Source organism: Clinocottus analis, unplaced genomic scaffold (genome assembly GCF_023055335.1).
Source record: "Clinocottus analis isolate CAN_PGR_092001 unplaced genomic scaffold, fCliAna1.0.p SCAF_41, whole genome shotgun sequence".
NCBI classification, from domain to species: domain Eukaryota; kingdom Metazoa; phylum Chordata; class Actinopteri; order Perciformes; family Cottidae; genus Clinocottus; species Clinocottus analis.
Window position 1 is genome coordinate 929,920 of NW_027176165.1, and position 20,292 is coordinate 950,211.

The window sequence follows — 20,292 nt, forward strand, 5'->3', positions numbered from 1 at the left end:
AAAGAACTTCGCGCTCCACGTGAGCAGCCGTTCGGATAGTCTTTTCTTTCAGCACGTGCTCCCGCTTCAGAGTACTAATTTGATCCTTCCAGGCCTTGTCGTTGTCGCTGACCAGCTTGGTCTGAGCCTTTAAGTCCTCGGAGAGGCTCTGGATCTTATTTTCCATATCTTGACACTCTGTAAGAAGAGCCTTTAAGCTCAATTCAGATGCCTTTTCTTTATTGTGGCTCTCCTCCTCCAGAGCGGAAAATCGGGACTGCCAGGTGTTGTCGTAGTAGCGGGCCAGATTGGTCTGAACTTCCAGGTTGTTGGTGAGGCTCTTGACCTCGTCCTCTAGATGTTCCCTCTCTGAATAAAGAGCCTTTGCGTTGGACTCGCTCTCGGACCGCAGCTTGATCTCAAGATTTAGCTTCTCGGTAAGATCCAGGATTGCTTCTTCCTTCTCCTGGATCGTCGCCCTGAAATGCGATTCAGACGCCTTTTCTTTATTGTAGCTCTCCTCCTCCAGAGCGGAAAATCGGGACTGCCAAGCCTTGCCGCTATCGCAACCCAGCTTGGTCTGAGCTTCCAGGTTTATGGCGAGGCCCTCAACCTTGTTCTTTAGATATTCCCTCTCTGAATAAAGAATGTTTGCGTTGGACTCGCTATCGGACCGCAGCTTGATCTCAAGATTGAGCTTCTTGGTAAGATCCAGGATTGCTTCTTCCTTCTCCTGGATCGTCGCCCTGAAATGCGATTCAGACGCCTTTTCTTTATTGTAGCTCTCCTCCTCCAGAGCGGAAAATCGGGACTGCCAAGCCTTGCCGCTATCGCAACCCAGCTTGGTCTGAGCTTCCAGGTTTATGGCGAGGCCTTCAACCTTGTTCTTTAGATATTCCCTCTCTGAATAAAGAATGTTTGCGTTGGACTCGCTCTTGGACCGCAGCTTGATCTCAAGATTTAGCTTCTCGGTAAGATCCAGGATTGCTTCTTCCTTCTCCTGGATCGTCGCCCTGAGATTCCATCCAGACGCCTTTTCTTTCTCGTTGCTCTCCTCCAGAGCGGAGAATCGGAGGTGCCAGGCCTCGCCGCTGTCGCGGACCAGCTTGGTCTGAGTTTCCAGGTTGATGGCGAGGCCCTCAACCCTGTTCTTTAGATATTCCCTCTCTGAATAAAGAACCTTTGCGTTGGACTCGCTCTCGGACCGCAGCTTGATCTCAAGATTGAGCTTCTCGGTAAGATCCAGGATTGCTTCTTCCTTCTCCGGGATCGGCGCCCTGAGATCCTTCATCTCATTTTGAGCAGAAATTTCTTTTACTTCAACCTGTGCTTCTTTTTTTGGACCATCTTGAGGCTGAGCCTCGTGTCTCTGGGTATCCCCTTGATACATTTGAAGCAAAGATGGGGAAATATCAATATAAATGTGTCGTAAAGACACTTGTGGCGCGCCTCTTAAAGACGATTGTGGGGCGTCTTTATGAAGATGATCGTGGTCTATTAATAATGACTTCGCAGTGAAACACTTTGCTGGTCTTGAAAAGTAAAATAAATCTGCTTTTTGTGTTCTCAGACGTAGATCCTGTCGTACTGCATGCAAGCATGAGCGAAGAGTCAGGAATTGCTTGGAGCAGTTGTACAAATGAGTTTAGGAAAGAGTTGTGCCTTTGAAGCCAAAGTGGGCGGGGCATTCCATCCCCATGGAAACAATAATCACAAAAAAACAAGATGGCGTCCAAAGCAGAGGAAACTGTGTATGTATGTATGTATGTATGTATGTATGTATGTATGTATGTATATATATATATATATATATATATATATATATATATATATATATATATATATATATATATATATATATATATACATTTGAATGTGTTTTTTAATTATTACTATTACATTCTCATTTGAATATTATTACGGTTATTGAGAATACATTAATATTAGTATTCGGACTAATAAATTAGCATTATAAAATGATAAACGTCCTTCCTGTGCGTGTCCTTCTTACCTGAACAAGTCCTCCAGCTGGAATCCTTTCTATCCACTGAGCAGAGAGAGGAAAGCTCTTTGTTTCCTCACTCCCAGTGTTCCCAGTGCTCCCAGCAGCGGAGGGGACGACCTTTCTTCTCTTTAACGGGCTCATGGCTTCCTCATAAAACGTAACGACAGAGCTGCCAACTTTTCAAAAAACCTCCACGAGAAATACGCGCGGCCGAACAGCTGTGTGGCGGGAGGGCGGGACTTAAGACGATGAGTGACAGTCACGTTTAACGCGTGAGACTCCAGAGCCGATACCTCCGTCTCTCTGCTGCTCGGCCGGCGGTCCCCGGTGTACACGGACCCTCTTACTATCCGTGTCCTTCCTCAACAGGATTCTGTAGAAAGGGGCGGGACATGTTTCCAGGACAGTGATTGGCCAGGAAGCGTCTTATGTCCCCGCTGAGATCTTATCCGGGAACTTAACCTGCTACTGAGCAGGTTAAGTTCAGCGTAAGTTACCAGGGCAACGGACCCAGCTAGTGAAGTGACCAGCTTCGTGAGACGGAAAACCCAGAGTTAATCCAGAAATTAATCCAGAAATTAATCCAGAAGTTACCTCGCTAAGCGGAAATCCAGCTTCGTGAGACAGACCTCAAATGTAATAAACTACATAAACTATACATACAAAACAAAAAAATAATAATGAGTATATATATATATATATATATATATATATATATATATATATATATATATACATATATATATATATACACACACACACACACACACACACACACACACACACACACACACACACACACACACACACACACACACAAAAGAATACAACCATAACATTCCTTCCTTTACAGTATATGTAATTTGATTATACATTTTTGTATTGTTCATCAGGCAGCCCAAAATCAATTATGTGTTCTTTTTGTATTAAAGAATCTACTTCATTCATTTAACCTCATGGCATGTTTTGTTGTTTTGTTGTCATTGTATTCAGTAGTTGTTTCTTGAGGGCTGTGCTCGACATCCTGATCCACACTCCAGACCAGTTGGTGGCGCTAATGCACCAAACAGTTGTTGCCAACCTCCAATAACAGAAGAGAAGAAGAAGAACCGACTGGCTCGCGGGACAGTAACGAGCTCATTTGCATAACAAGCCGTTGGTCGTGGAGCTGACCGTGAGCGCGCGGCACGACGCACAACCGACGTCTCCAGACACATTTGTATCGTCTAAATGTGTGTTTTGAAACTAGGACGGCCTTCGGTAAGTTCATATACAAATGCATATCTCGGCTGTCATGCCAGACGCGGTTTTTAATGTTTTATTTCCTGGTGTTAATGGCGGCTCGGCCCGGACTTTAGCTCCACCTTCAGGTGTGTGTCTCTGGCTCACTTTTCACCTTTTTAAAGGTGACATCAAAATGAAAGCGTGTGCAAATGATGGATTAATGATCGTTGGTTTTATCGACAGGGCGAATTCATAATGTGTATTACCGCGTGTTTAAATGTGTTTGGTCTCCGTTACATTTCTTTAGGTAACGTTAGGCTAGCTAACGCTAAATGAAGCCGCTTCCTGCTAGCTAGCTAGGTTTACTGTGAGTTCAGGGGACGATGCATCTTAACAAGCATTCATACACAGATAGGGTGACCAGATGGCAGCATTCAGGCCGGACAGTCCGGGTGTTCAATGCCCTGTCAGGTGCAGCATCAAGCGAGACGCATATTTGTCCTCCTTTTTAGAGCCGCGCGACAGCGCCAGCGTTTCTGAGATTGGACTGTGAGACGCAGAGTTGACGTTGTCATCTTCATAAATAGAACATCTTTGATGCGTCAAATCTTGGCCAATCAGCGTTAAGATGTCTCCAGCGGCCGTTTCTCAATATGAGATCTTCTCTGAACTTGATGAGAAAACTCAACTGGACGTTTGTTTGTTTAAGCATCAAATCTGTGGTTGGTTTGTCAAGAATATGAAGACAGACAGACAGACATGTAATTGCAAACAATTCGGTAAAAAACACCATCCATCAATCCAACCATTATCTTAACCGCTTATCCTCATTAGGGAAAGGAGGGGCGCTGGAGCCGATCCCAGCTGTCAAGGGGCGAAGGCAGGGTTCACCTGGACAGGGCAGACATCACAGGGCAGACATATAGACAGACAACCATTCATGCTCATATGCACACCTACTGGCAATTTAGAGTCCAATTAACCTATGCAGCACGTCTTTGGACTGTGGGAGGAAGCCGGAGAAAACACCAGTGTAGTTCAAAATAAAATAATAATCTTAAATTGCGAATCTTAACCTTTTCCTTAGTCAAACTGATTGACGTCCTCTGCGATTATTCACACAATACTGCATAGTGTCCTCGTTTTGGTCTTATGGATATGGTCACCCTGTACACAGAGCTGGAACTGTGTAGGGACACTTTAAAATGCAGAGAGGTCGCCTTCAAACCAGCAACAAGCGTGTTTAACTTGTTTATCCGTCCTCACACATCCACCCGGTATTACTGCAGCAGCGCCCCTTGCTGGTGTGTGTGTGTGTGTGTGTGTGTCTGCGCGTGTGTGTGTGTGTGTCTGCGCGTGTGTGTGTGTGTGTGTGTGTGTGTGTGCGTGTCAAGTTCTGACGTTCAAACAAATCCTGTTAAGTTTTCTGATTTGTATTTCTTTATTTTTTCTAAATTCTTTATTGTTAAGATTTGTTGCACTGTCAGTTCGTTACTTGTATTTAAAAAAAAAAAGCAAATTAATGGTTATTTACAAAAACAGTTTTTATCCGATTCATCGACTAATGAAGCGATTAATGGATTAATGGTTTACTTGTTAGTCTGGATCAAGTAGGAACCAGTGAGTCCAGCAGGAACCAGTGAGTCCAGCAGGAACCAGTGAGTCCAGCAGGAACCAGTGAGTCCAGCAGGAACCAGTGAGTCCAGCAGGAACCAGTGAGTCCAGCAGGAACCAGTGAGTCCAGTGTTCAGACTCGCATTGGGCAAACTGTTTGTTGCCATGTGAACCATTCAGCTCCTCCAAACAGACTCAGGACCTGTTATTGCTCCCGAGATCCTCCCAGTCAGGTCCGTAATGCACTCCTGGGGTGAAGTCGGTGCACTCAACTGGTTTTGACCGGGTTGTGGTGAGGCATCTGGTCTGGGAGTGCAGCATCGCCGTAGACCAGTGGGCGACGGCCGGCTCCTTACAATTCCCGTACTTGCCGGTAAGGGAGGTCCTGGCAGCACAGCTGGTGCTGTATGAGGCCAGCAAAGGTGAAACCCAAACAGTTGCTCAGCATAGCCGCCATCAAAGACGTCATATGGACCTCCAGGAACTTGCCGGCAAGGAAGCACATGCAGATCCCCCCGTGGCTGTGATCCGGATGGCTGCAGGCGGCAGGCCAGGACACAGCCACAAAGAAGAATCGCCTCTGTGCCCATTCGGACGAAGGAGCCGGAGCCACACGGAAAAAGGTCGAAGCGGCGGCGGCCTGACTCTCCGGGTGAGGCAGGTGGGAAGGAGCAGCAGGGTGGGGGTCTCCATGAGCACCACAACAGGATCCAGAGAGACCACATCTGTTTGGGGGAGAGCAATGAGTCATGGTAGGGACTCACTGCGCTCCTGCACAGCAATGGACTTTAACCAATGCTCTATTCACTAATACGGATACTGGACGCACCAGAAGAGACCAACAAAGACACCAGACTGAACTTTTAAAATCCAGATAAAATAACTCCAAAGATTGTTGTCCCAGTAGAAATGTATCTCTTCCCCACTTGTTGTGCTATGTGCCTGTGTAACTTGAGTGAGGAGCACAGGTCGTGGTGGAGGCTGAGAGGTTGACCAGAGTCCTGTGAGGAGCCGCTGTCTGTTACGAGGAAGGCAGCAGTTTCAGCAGCGTGTGCATGAGCTTGTTGTGCTGCTGGTTAGCGCTTAGCCATCTTTAGCCTCTGTATCGCAGCAGCGTAAACGAGAGCGTCCCTCTTTGTGCAGCGTAGAGAGTGTTGCCCCAGTGAGGTCTGTACAGCTTCATTAAAAAAGCCTCGGTCAAAAACACACACATGCAGTATGCCATTTTCACATTGTAGCTTCACTATCTGTAAAGATGTAATCACTTCTGTCAGAGGTCTTTATACCAGATGTGTTCAGGAGGCTCACGCAGCTCTAGTCCAGCCCAGCGGGACCTCTCGTCTCCTCTGTGGCCATGTGGATGAGCTGCAATGTGGCAGCGGACAACATCCTCGTCTGAGACGGACTCGAGTGTTTCCGGGTCCCCGGTTCTGACCGCTTTGATGATGGGCTCCAGGTCCGAGTGGCACTGCACTGCACGGGGTTCTTGGAGTGAGACTCCATCCGTATGGCTGACTACGATATGAACAAGACCGTTTGAGGGAGGATCCACGTTCAGGAAACCGACATATCCTGTAGTCAATTATCTCGTTAGGTTAAGATGGATAATAGGACTTTTGATCGGATTTGTTGAACCACGTACGTGGAATAGGGCCCTGGCCTCATTTGAATGTCTCTCATATTTTGTTTGCTTCTCTGGAGCCTCGATTATGGTTGGCTGTGATCGCTGACTCAGAGTTGGTTGAGTTGTCCCCTGGACGTCATCCTCTGGTTCAAACTGGAAAAGGAAAATTGACCTTTCAGTTAATATAGGGATTTGACTAAAGAAAGACCACAAGCACCTACAAAGCACCTGCCTGCCCTGTCTATTGGCTCCACGCACGCATACACCTAAATATTAATGGTAGTAGATGCAGCCATCTGAAGTCTCTCTCTCTCTCTCTCTCTCTCTCTCTCTCTCTCTCTCTCTCTCTCTCTCTCTCTCTCTCTCTCTCTCTCTCAAAATGTACAATGTTACTTCATTTGAAAAACTGGATGGGATATATTGAATACCGCACTTGTGCCGATGTATACTTTGTGAATTAAGCTACTGTCTAAAATAAAATTAAAAAAACATTAACATAAAAATTAGGGCTGTCAAACAATTAAAAAAAAAGAAAGCAATAATCTCATATTTCAAAGTGAATTCATCTGGATTAATCACAATTAAAAAATTCTTTACCCTAGGACTAAAGCTTTTTAAAGGACGTATAAAATACAAAATAAATCAATGTTCAGTTGCGGCGAAATTCCATCTGTCGCTCGCAAACAGGGACGTGCGTCTGTGGAGTCAGAGCCTCACCTATCGTGAAAAAAGTTGTAAATAAAATAAATATTTATATTTCTCTACTGATCTGTGCTATAAATGTAATTTCTGCATGAGTCCAATCATCTTGAGCATTTTTTAAAATCAAAATCGCTGAATTTGCGCATGTCCTGTATGTCCTGACAGGAGATGGTGAGGCAGAGCCTCACCTCAGAGGCTTAGTAGTTTTATGTATTAGTAAATCTGACTCAGAAGAGGCAGAGCCTCACCAGCCACGAACCACATCGCTTGTCACTGCGCGCAAGTTGTCTTTTAGGTTACATTGAGTCTATGTCATCATTAAAAAAAATAATTGGGTAATCGTGTTTTGTCAAACCAATTGCATATTCATTTGTAACGATATTAAACGAGGACATTCAGTGAATTTGGCTAGTTTTGACATGATACTTGCAAAATACATTTTCTCTCTCTCTCTCTCTCTTTTTCTCCTTCCAACCAAGGTAGGCTATAGGCTAATGTTAAACTGCAGCATAGCTAACCTAAACTACATACATAACATAAGCCGTTGTAACACATGTTCCCACCATCTCAAACATCATGTAATACTCTTCTGTTTTTTGTGTGCGAGCTATAACCAGCATGCAATTTGACTTTGTAATTTTATAAATGTACAATTATTAGTGTTACAAACTGTTTGTGTCACAAAGTGTTGTGGTGTTTAACCTTGTGAAAGAGCGTTAGTTGTGGGTTAAATACACAACTAAAGTGTGAACCATGACTGGAGTTAGAACCCTGACACATGAGTATCCTGCTGCGCTTTCAACATCAACCTGTGAAGAGATAATGTTGCTTCTTGCACTTGTAAAGGCTTATCACGGCTTGCTGGCTACACTGCTGTGTAGACGGCTGACGGTGAAAAAAATACTGTGAATATACCATGAAACCGTCAGAATCTTACAAAATACCATGATATGAACTTTGGGCCAAACAGCACAGCCCCACCGGGAACATCAAAGTAAGGGTTTCTTTCATATCCCTCCTAATAACTACAGTACTATTGGCTGTTTATTTAGTGTTGCAGGAACCTTCACCAGGCTGATGTTGAGACCCAGGTGTCCCTGCTGAGCTCTTCAAGGCTCATCATGCTTTGTAGGAGAGGATTCCAGTTCAATACAGTAACAATTAAGTCAGTCACAAACTTTTTATTGTTTGAAATTTTAGTTCAAATCATTTTTATACATTTCCACCTTGACCTGAATATTGTATTGCTTCCACTGCTTGAATTCTACAATCACATTACTTAAAAAAATGTTAAATTGTTATAGTAACTTGACGAAAGAACATTTAAAATGTTGTATGTTCAAGAATAACATAAAATAATGTTTGTTTTTTTTACAAACTAAAAACAAAATGTTAAATTTGTATTCAATGGTTAGTGTTCTTCAAGTTACTGTAAATTCTACAGCATTCTTGTTACAGTGTGAGTTTACATGAAACAATGCACACCATTATAAAGGTTGAGTTGTACTTAACACATTTTAATAACAATGAAACCGTAACAATAACAAAACAATTATACTGTACATTTAAACTGTACAACATTTCTAAATCTCAATCGTTTCAATCTTTTTTACTGTTTCCATCTAACTGAGTGAAAACTTTTAGAGGGTCAATGAGATCCCTCCAATATCCCCACAATGCCTTTTGAGTTCACCTCCTGTCGAGGGAAACATATACCTGTTAGGTATTCTCCATCTGTCACCTATAACCAAAACATCAATCGTACTCCTATACCTTTTTTTATTAATCCAAATAAACTATATGTATGTGTAAGGTACGTTCATTTTTTGAGTGGGGCTCCATTGTTTATATTTGTTTTTTTGTTCTCACAATTTGTTTTAATAAAGTCAATGCCAGTACAATAATATACATTTTTTATATATATATATATATATATATATATATATATATATATATATATATATATATATATATATATATATATATATATATATATATATATATATATATATATATATATAAAATTTAATTAAAAAATGCTAAAAATACAACAACCAAGTAGGGTTACCTCCTCGACCATTAAGAATGTTGTTGATTGCATTGGGACGCCATAGTCAGAGCTGCTGGACTTCAGATGGGACACTTGTATATGTGTTCAAAGTTGGAGCTCTATCTCTCTCTCTCCCCCCCTCACCTGCTGCAGTGTTATGTTGCGCAAAGGGAATGCGTCTCTTCCCTTTGTGATTTGTTTTTTTCACAGTGGACACCTGAAGAAGATGGATTTGTGTGTTAATTCAAATTGTATTCCCATAAGCACCAATTCTTGAACTTTTCCCTTATTGACACGACCATAATCGATAAATGTACTTACTTCGTCAACTTCCCCCTTCACAGTCACATATCCCTCAATGTCCCTGCAGGTGGTGAGGGGGGTCAGTGGGGAGATGGGACAGATCAGCGCATCGACCTGCTCTTTCAAGTTTTTGCTGACTTTGATGGGAGCGCTCCCAAAGAACAGCGTCTCCCTTGTAATATTAATCGTATAAGGGGAGTCTGCCCTCTCAGGGTATGCCTCTTTATTATGTAGTTTCCCCCCACATGAAATTTGCTAGCAAATTCCTCAACGGTCACTTTTGCCACCGACCTGCCATCCAACACAGTGGCTTCTGGCTTCAGATGACTTCTGTCTCTCTCTGTCTGTCTTCCCTTTCAAAATAAAAGCCCCATGAATTAACTGTATCTTAACATGAAGTTCAAATAAGATTTGTTTTATGAAATAGTTAATGCTCTTGCTAATACTTTGACTGACTCGTGACAAAAACGTCCCTAGTGCAAACAAACACACACCTATTCCAGCACATCATGATCACAATGACCTTTAGCCAATTCCCATTTTTTCTATTTTGATCTTGAACACATCACAGTTGAATTGAATGAACTTGGTACATTGGCTCCTTTTCGAAACAGGACGATGTCACGGAGACCCCGTAGTGTCCGAGGCAGAAGAGCTGGTCACTGTAATGAATCTGAACAGCATGCATGACAATTCATTACAATATAATAAATACCTCTCTGACTAAGTCACTTATTTTCAAATGTATGAGCGAAGCAGGACTTGGTGCCAACCGGCTGCTGACAGAGAGAGAGCAACGTTGATCGACAACGTTAACCGTTAACGTTGCTCTCTCTCGGTAGTGACGATTATGACGATCTCCCAATTTTATTACCCCTAATAGATATTGTTTGTTTTTCATTTGCCAACTGCATGAGGCAGGAAACGTCATTGTCATGAATATTATAATTGAAAATTCTGCATTATGAATAAAGTTATACCTGTTGCAGTCGCAACAATACACTTGATTAATCAGCATCATTTGATGTCTGGAGGAAATAGCTTCGGCCGATAAATTGATCATTTATTTTTAACCCTAACCCCCTTTTGGTCAGAAAGATCTCTAGTGTGTAGCTATAAATCTGAATATAACCCACAAAATAGACCTTTCCTTTGTGGTAAATATGAAGCTCTAAGTGTAAATTAAAGGATAAATCAATGAACATCTACAGCAATCTAATAATATCCTTATTCGTTTCTAATGAGTATTCAACAGGCGTTTAAAACGAAGCCGACAATTTTCAAATAAACATTATTTACACAAACACTTAAAACCGTTTGACATTGAACACAAAAAACGTTATATTATTCATTATTATTATGTATCATTAAAGCAAACTCAATTTAATCAAACGAAATTGAACCCGAATTCCAAAAACAAAAACTAAGATAATTCCTCCTACTCTCCACAACCTCTACGGCCTCAAAGCGGTCGGCGGTCAGAATGATTTTTAGCATAATTGGAGCGGTCAACATTACGGCTGCGATCGGCTCCCATCTGTCTTCAGTAATGAGGACCGTTGTATTGTCCACCAAAAGCAGTTCCAGGTCTCCCAGACTGCCCTCCATGTCTGTCACCCCGTAGGCCCCAACAATGGAAGTGTCACGCCTGGACTGGAATTAGGACTCGATGCAGAGAAAATGTCCGTGATCACTCTTGTGTCAAACAAAAACACTTGAGAGGCAAAAAGGGACAAGACTGAAAAGTATAACTTTGAGAGTGTTAAAATCAGAGAGAAACGTGAGAAAATGTTAATGCCTGTCTGAGAAAAGTGTGTGGTTAGGGGTTTTACGGCCTTAAAACATGTATAATAATGGTAAAAAATAAAGCTGACTACTTCGCGGATTTCGTCTATCGCGGGTTATTTTTGGAACGTATCCCCCGCGATAAATGAGGGACCACTGTAAAACAGAAATTTACTTGGTATGAGGCAAAAACAGCTAAACTATAAAAAAGGTACAAAGAAAAAAACACTCATTATGAGGCTAAAGGACTAGACTTAAAAGTACAACCAAAAATCGCTCTGTACTCTTTAGTTGTCGTGCCTCGTAAAAAGGAACACACTCTTCATAAGGGCAAAACTACTAGACTATAAAGTACAAAGAAAATCTCTCTTTCGAGGCAAAAACAACTAGACTATAAAGTACAAAGAAAATCCCTCTCACGAGGCAAAAACAACTCAAGGGGAATGAACACTATGGCTGTGGCAAAGGCTTGGGTGAGACGAGACACTTTCGCACAAGACAAAGGGAAGACGCAGAATATAAGCACATGAGGGTAATGGGGAACAGGTGGAAACAAATCAGGGAGGCAATCAGACCAGTGACAAATGAGGAGGAGGAAGGGCAAGTGACCTGAAACGAGAGGGAGTTAAGCTTTCTAAATAAAACTGCAAATGACACGACAATAACCCAAGACAAGACAACCCTCACCACGGTGTGACAGGAAGTGCTTTTGGAGCTTAACACCTGATGACAGACAGCATCATATCAAATACAATGATTGCACATAACTGAGAGTCTGGTACAGCACTTGCTTTGAAAATCAATTGTATTGTTTGATGAGTCATTATTATAATCCTCGTCATCATAATTTTCCTGTACATTTTTAAAATGGGATTGTTTAGCATTAAATGCTGACATAGCACTCCTAAAATACACATCCAAGAAGAAAAAAGCAGCAAAAGCTAGACTTTAATTTCGGTGTTTACGGTCGACTGGAGTTGAAATCAGTACTCGGATGCATGCCCACTCATATGTGAGATTTTGATTTGAGTCCCCATGTCCTTGGTGGCTGCCTCCATCCAAAGACCCAGGGGTACCATGGTCTATCCCTTTTAAGTAAAAAATAGTAATTTACAGTGCTGACAATATGCAAAGTAACCCACGTAACTTTCGTAAATAATCTATATATTGAGGAGTGGGACCGTGTCCCTCCCCACCACCGCCTTCTTCACAGCAGAGACCTGAACATGGTGGATTTGTTAATTTTCACATTTCATAAATAAAAAAAAAATTAACAAGCGTTTTATTCTCCAAGAATATGCTATAGAGCGTATTCACCCACGTGACCACAACAAGCTTTGTTTTGCTGTGTTTTATGCCGCTCTTCTTAAGAAATGACCATTATATACAGAAGGAGACACAATTCCAGTTCAATTTCAGGCTTGTACTTCAACTTGTCCAGCTTCTCAAATAATGCATCTAACTTCGGTTTCACTCGCGTATGAGCATTAGGACTGTTCTCATGTGTTTCTGTTGATACATCGGGTTGTAGGCACGATTCCATTGACACACTCTCATCAATAATCTCCTTTAGCTTTTTCGCTGAGTGAAAATCAATGTCTTTCACCTGCACAAAAGGAACTGTGGATGTAAACTTGGGAGGAAGCCATGAACATGGCAACTCCGTGGGGCGATGTCTGCCTTTACTCAGTGATTCATTTCAAGGTAAAATAAAACACTGGCTACATGGGAACAGCTCTCAGCACGGCAGCCAAACAGTCACTGCTGGTCCTGAATGAGCTGGAAGCGGCTTCATCCAGACACTCGTCCTGGAGCCGGAGCTGTGTACAACTACGGATTATAGTATAAACCCAGATATGGGGCGTTTCACATTACGACATTTGTGGTATTTCCACAATAAGCATAACACAGAAATAGTTGTTAATAGTTGACCAGGAAGATGCTCAAAAAAATGGCGTTGATGAACAAAACCCCCTGATCCAATGCCAGAGAGCACCAGCTGGTTCTGCAGTGGAAAAAATCCTCGACATCAGGAAGTTCAGCAATTTGACCAAGCTGGTCAGAGTCATTGCCTGGGATTGGTAAGCTGTGAAAAATGTTACTGAAAAAGACCTCAGCCTCTTGTAAGCCAAAGTGGGAGGGAATTCTTTCGGCACCAGAGGTAGCGACACGTGCTAAAGAAGCTATACTTGCCATGGCTGAGTGTGAAGATGCACTCCGGGATCTGTTCCTTGCGGCTCAAATGGATTTCCCCCCACACTCCAGACTAAGTCCCCTTCTGTCCATTCCCTCGTAAACAAATCAGTTTCCCCCTTATCCCGGAGATGAACCTCCTTCATCTTCTCCCAATGCAGGCATGAGCAAGCATGGAGGGAGGTCAATCTCCAGCCCTAACCCAGCAGTTAGCATGGCAGCTGCGTCCCCCGTTCCTTGTTCAAGACCCTCGGCTTCCACATTTTTATCTGGGCTGCTAACTTCCAGCTCCAGGGCTCCTCCCTTCTCTGCCTCATCAGCAACCGTCCCTTGCAGCTTGGCTCCTTCTTTCTTCTCGTCCTCATACTCCTTCTGTTTGGCATCCACCGTTCCCCTTCTTATATTTTTTGCTCTGAGTCTCATCCACTAACCCTCCGTACTCCGTTGAGAGTCCCGCTCCAAAAGCCTGCGATACCTTACGTGCCCCTTGCTTTGCTGTGGCAGGAGATGTACCAGGAGTAAGCGTCGGAAAGGCCTCACTCACGGCATCGTCAGGTGCTTGGGCCGACCCATTTGGTTCTGCTTCCCCCTCCGTAGGAAAAACTGTCCCCACGCCACTCTCTGCAGCTACCACACCTTGTCCCGCTTTTGCTTGGCTCGCCAGGGAAAGCCCTGCCATTGTGAATCCCTCTCCTTGATACGTGTCTCTGCCAGGAACATCAGTAGGATTTGCAGACTTGGCATATGTTTTCTTCCGGCCTGGACAGCTCCGGAACAGGTGTTCTGACCCTCCACATCCATGGCAAGTCTTTGGTACGTCACAGTCTTTACTCATGTGTCCAGTTTGGCGCTTCTGTTTGCTCACAGAAGCGGCAGCTGTCTACCGAGCAGCCTCCCCCATTATGGCCGTACTGCCTGCATTTTCTGCAAAAAGCTGGTTGGCGTGGGTAAAACTAGCCTTAGGGAAGAACGTGGGTACTTAACAAGGCAGAGGGATGTTTCAGGGAATCCGCCCTTCCGGGTCGGAGTACAGGAGCACCTGAAACTGCCGCCGTCCGGTCCAGAAACTCACAGTGTCCTTGACATAACTAGCTTCTGTCATCACTTTGCCGTACTGGCCTAAAGAAGTTGCTAGAGCTCCATCACCAACAAAAGGGTTGTACATGTGCACTGTCACTGTTCTGAAGTTTGGTTTGTCCAGGTTTAAAACCTCAGTGGGCTAGAGGGCTCACCTTAGCTTCTCTTCTGCAGTCTTCAGCCACCTTTCAATAGATAGTCGTCCTTCAGAGTGACGTCAAATGCTTTCTCCTGATGGTTCCACTGATGCAGAAAACCTCCTCAACCTTCACATGGAGCTGCCCCATGATGACTCTCCTGACGCAAAAATCTCCGGCAAGTGGTTTCTCCTTTTCTGCAGTTGCCCGAAACCTTAGCATATACTTCAGCCCGACCTTTGAAATCTGCTCTTCGTTTGACGCCAATGAGGCCATTGCTCTGCTGCTGTAGGAACTCACTATGAAAGTAGCTCTCTGCTTCCCAACCTGATCTCAGCCAAAAGGCCAAGAAGTGATGACCGCAAGCAGTTTGCTTCCTGAGCCAACCTCCTAGGACCTTTCTCATTTGTCACGGTGAAGTTCTTTCACTTAGGCAGTAGCAGCTACTGAGCACACCTGCCCCAGCCCTCCATGGTTTAGCACCTTAGAAATAGTGAGATACGTTTTGACTTAACTAGGCTTTCTTAGAACCTGGGGATCAGAGCACAAAACCATGATGTCAGAGCAAGATGCATCTCTTTTTTTCTTTCTTAGAACCTGAGGATCAGAGCATATAACCGAGGGATCAAAGCATAGAACCCTGAGATCAGATCAAAATGTATCTCATTCTTTATTTCTAAGAACATGAGGACCAATAACAGAGCCGAAGGTGCCGGTAACGGCGCGCGGCGCACCGGGGTCTGGGCCAGTAACAGCCCCTGTCGCGCCAGGTCCGGTCTACTTTAAGACCAGTTGTTTAGGAATGCGGCCCAAAATGGGTGAAAAACTGACTGATATGGATGTGTTCAGAACATTTCTGACCACATCCAAACATGTTAACTGTACATTTGGGCTTAACATATTACAACATTTCTGTATGACCAGTACAGTTGAGATGTTTGGATATGGTCAGAATTATTTTGAACACATCCATATCAGTCAATACTTTGAAAACCAGATGTGCTTCATGTCTCCTCTTTCCGCTTGTTTGAATGTTTCACATCAGTGTCAGCTGCAGCTGATTGACCAGGAAGATGATCTGAGTGTCTAAGTTCACTGCAGTGGTTTACTGCACTAGATGAGTTCATCACAGTTTATCAAACTAAAATACCGGTATAAGCAATGTATACGTGTATAATACAGATATTTGTAATGCGTCAAACTCAGAGTCAACGTAATTGAAGGTGCGTATTAGTTCTGGGGGAACGAAATTTGTAAGAGACAGGGTTATACTGCACAGGAGGCTTGTGAACAAATTACTATGTTGAGGAAAAGACAACAATATATTTAAGGTCTCATATTAATGACATAAAGTCCTGTCTTGACCTGTTTCTGCCCATGCCTATTGAAGAGGTGGATCTGAACATGACAAACAAGGAGGGGCGACAAGTGGAGTAAGATTATGGGACAAGAAACATGGGCAGCATGCGATGCCAGGTCATTACGAGGCTTAAAGAATACAGTTGAAAATAATAATGTTCTCCTTATAAAAAACAGAAAAAAGTAAGTAAAAAAATAAATAAATTCAGGTCTCAACATTTACGAACTGCTAATCTATTCTGAAAAACTATAAAATCAAGTGGCCTATTTAAGGTCCTCTACAACCATTCCCTTTATCAATTCTTTGCCAACAGTTTTTTTGAAGTTATGTCCCGATTCCTGACACAGTCTCTTATATTTTGAGCCGTGCGACTAGCAAGAGTAGGATGTTCCGCAGTCCTGCACTGTTGGCATTCGATCATAGTGGCTTATTTCCCCTTCAAATGTGTAAGTTAAAATGTCTCATCACTGCGGCAACCTCTTTTTGAGGTCTCTGCCTTTTTTTTGTCCTCCTCGGATTCTTTTCACCAGCATTTTCAAGAGATGCTACAAAAGAGGAAAAGAGATCTGTCAATTTGAAACTAAACTCTACAGTTCTTCTGTTGATCTGTTACTGCAATTACTAAATCTGCACCTCAAAGAAACAGCCTATGGATGCAACGATCCAAGTTTTTGTTTCTGATCTTTCTCTCTAATAATAGTAATAGTGCTAGTACTGAACAAAAGCAAGTGGTGATCAAATGTTTACACTCTCTTCGGCATATTTAAAATGAGCTAAACTAACTGAGCAGGTCACATTAGAATAATTATTCTATATGTGCGGTAACGATGTGTTTTTTTATTAAAGCTGTCAGACTCAGTGGAAGACTCTTGTGTATGTCCTGTGTGCACTTTCCAGGTTGCTGATCCACTTCCCTTTTTTGGCCGGGCTGTTTGTCCACATTTTTGTTAAATGCTGCAAAAGATTTTTGTTTTAAACTGTCCATTTTAACCAAAACATGTGAAAATGTATTCTTCATGTCATTCACAAGAAATTATAAATGTACAACTCCAAAACATGTATATCAATATAAAGTTCAAGCGAGTGTAAGTTCAAGTGAGAGACAAAAAGCAAAGCAGGAGTGGGCCAAGTTGTTGAGGACAAGCTTCAAACAGATCCTTAATAATTTGGTATCAGGGCATGCATATGAAGCTATTGTCCAAACAAGGACGAGTAAAGAGATATATTTTAGCTTCTAAATTTGGTGTTGCCATTGACTACCGTCAAAATAGAAATAAAATCAAAATATTCCCGTCATATCTTTAGATGGTTCTTCTACAGCGCAGTCCATATCTGGGATAATAAAAAGGGTTTTAGGAATACAGCACAAGAAATAGTAACATTGCTCAGCTTAGATACAACAAATCTAACCAACTACACACCTGGAGGTTCCTCAACAGGTGGCCCGCTTCTCTCCATCTCTGCAGAATGTGAGTAATGTATATAGTGTAATGTATATAGTTGGTCATGTAATATATACAGGTTTGTGCTAATTCAAATATGTTATGCATTGAGATGTCCACTGTCTGTGCACCCAGGGCCTCATTTGAATGCTTGAGATTGAATTGTTTGACTTTCTTTAAAAATAAAAGTACTGTATCAGTAAACATCTATATCTGAGCTATCCTTTAAATTTAGAATCCATCACAATCTTCGCTATTTATGTGGATTCAGATAATTTGACGTTTATGTGTTCAGGTGCACTTACCATTGATGTCTGTGGATGTGTGTCAGGATCCTCTTCCTCGGCCTCACTGACTTCACTTTGCCCGGAATCAGTCAAGTCGATAATATCTAACAAAAAGCATCCGAGCAGGGCTGGCTCTAGCCCTTTGGTTGCCCTAAGAGAGATGGAGTTTTGCTTTTTTTTAAATACGTTTATTGAACAAACCTCAAAACATGATACAAGCTGTATAGGGAATGACTATGGTTAACAAGGTTTAGACAGGTTTTTTTCCTTACACACAAATTCCCCCCCACTTCACCTCTCCTACCCCCCTTCAAACAGACAGTGAACAAGAATCTCCCACCCATCTACGTAGTTGCATTGTACAAATACATTTTATACAATACAATTACTGCCACCACTGCTACAAGGCTAAATAATGCTACTGATTACGATTAGTAGTATTAATGTGATGTAATTATGAAAGTAATAATTAATAACAATAACAAAAACAGCAACAATAGTACTAGTTGTGTCGGCTACTTACAAAGTTCAGAGGGAGGAGAATCAGGCGTCCTTTCTCCAGAAGGTGCAGGCTTCTGAAAAGGTTGCCTGAGTGCACCGGGCCAATGTAAATTAAATATAAAAACAAAACAAACACGTATACATTTTAGTATATTCCTGGGGAGGAACTGTACAGAAGGGTGAACACCACCACTATCCCCAAAATGGTTACTGTGTGTGTATGCATCTGCTTGTTATGGATTCACTAAACAGAACTTTTGCCTTTTATAATGAATGTAGACAGCAACTACTTTTCATAACTAGCATACGTTATCCAGATACTGGTCTTTTGACATGTACATCTATGTGGGTTATCAGTGAAGTCACGTTTGCTACTAATAGCCTACGTAGCAAATTAGCAAAGTAACAGTTGCTAGCTAGCTATAGCTAGCCTAAGTGACGGCAATGAAACGTCCAATATTAGGTGATGCACAATACTAAATGTATCTCGTTTGACACCTTAATGGTTGAGATGAGAAGACTTACCTCTATACTTGTCTTTCTTTCCATCTTTTTCCTTTTTCCGTCCCTGTGCATCTTGAAGTGACGTGTAGCGTCTTGGCCAATTACCGTCCTGTTTTCTCGACAAAAAAATTCAGATTTTTGGCAGTGTTGTTCTCCGTAACATGATCTCCGTAATATAACACATTTGATGTGAAGTGCTGAAATGTGCGCTGTTAGGGCGCCCGAACCCATTTGTCGCAATAGTCAGTCGCCTAGTTTGCCTATAGCAATCGAGGCCCTGCATCTGAGCATCACAGAAGTTCAAAACTGCAAATGTTTGCAATTGAATACATATTGATATAAGTATTGAAGCTAGATAAATATTAATTGGTTCAAGTTTAGCTATGAAGTTGTTGTGGTAGAGCTCGTCATAGTTTGCTCCAGCAAATTCTATCAAGACTTGTTATCCTAACCTACAAAAAAACAAGAACTTTGAAGAGTAATACCTTCAATTTCATCAAGTGTTTTGCCTTGGAGATTTCCAAGGGACCTTTTTTCCATGGCAATAAGTAGTTTTGATATTTTGGCCAGCTGGGTTGTAGCCTCTGGAAGTCTGTAATATTCTCTGTGGATCCGGATATTGTGTCCTAGGAAGTCAGCAACTTCGTCCAACTCGTGTTTTTTTTAGGTTCAGAACCTGTGACAATGTTGCAACATGTTTGCGCAACTGTGTCGATCTGAGGAGTACCAGGTTCTTAGCACCACACTCATTTGCATAGATCCTTAGACAGTCTTCTCCTTGCAAACAGCAAAATTGTTGTCTTCAGGAGCTTATGATCTGTGTTAAGGCATTACCCATGTCTGGTGATAGCAGCACAGCAACTTTCCGCCCTCTTTTACCCCTAATTTCAACACGGCTGTAATGTTTACACAGTTTTTGCTCAAATTTTGAAAGACCAACAGCAACATCTTGCAGTTGTATCCCTCTCAAGGGAAGCCTTTAATTTGCATATTTGAAACTTCTCCATGTCTTCAATTGAACAAAATTATCTTTGCCAAAGTTGCTTTGCAAAGATCAGCATATAGTTTTGGCAATGGTGTCTTTCTCAAATTGTCTAATGCTAAACCTGCACTTTTTTCCAGATGATGGGGTAGAAGCTGCATGTCCTTTGTGAAAGGCAGGGTGCATGGCTTGTTGAAGTGTGCCTTATGCAAGGTAGTCAAAGCTGTGTGTGAAACAAGTTCACACCACTTTGTGGTGTACAGTGTTGTAAAAGTCTGGGTTGACTTAATCAGCTAATGGGTTTCTGCCATTAATGCTCTGCAGTAAAGGATGTTGTTTATTTTTTGTAATGTGTGACCCAACTTAAGCGCAAGGCTTGGAGTTTGGTAAGTGTGTTTCTCTTCATCAAACCCGGATACTATTTTGAAGCGTGGATAACTACATGAAAATGTGCAGGTCAGGTTTTACAGTATCTTCAGGAGTGTGAATAGAAAATTGTCTGCGGAGTGTGAGCAGAAGTCTT

At 42.4% G+C, this 20,292-nt stretch overlaps 1 protein-coding gene and 1 long non-coding RNA gene across 4 annotated transcripts in view; one reads left to right on the forward strand and one right to left on the reverse strand.

The window, feature by feature from the left end:
* The window catches only part of LOC137801437 (neurofilament heavy polypeptide-like), a 3,823-nt gene extending 2,117 nt beyond the window's left edge, over positions 1–1,706 (reverse strand). Inside the window, exon 1 of one of the 2 annotated variants that reach the window (XM_068598843.1) lies at positions 1–1,706. This exon is cut by the window's left edge and continues 624 nt beyond it. In XM_068598843.1, the coding sequence (XP_068454944.1) occupies positions 1–1,369 (1,369 nt within the window). In that variant the 5' untranslated portion in view covers positions 1,370–1,706. The other variant, XM_068598844.1, reaches the window with a different exon arrangement.
* A 1,173-nt stretch (positions 1,707–2,879) lies between these two features.
* LOC137801473 (uncharacterized) overlaps positions 2,880–20,292 on the forward strand; it is a 34,149-nt gene continuing 16,736 nt past the window's right edge. For both annotated transcript variants that reach the window (XR_011079745.1, XR_011079746.1), the window contains exon 1: positions 2,880–3,244. This is a non-coding gene — a long non-coding RNA (uncharacterized lncRNA). The remainder of the gene's footprint in view (positions 3,245–20,292) is intronic.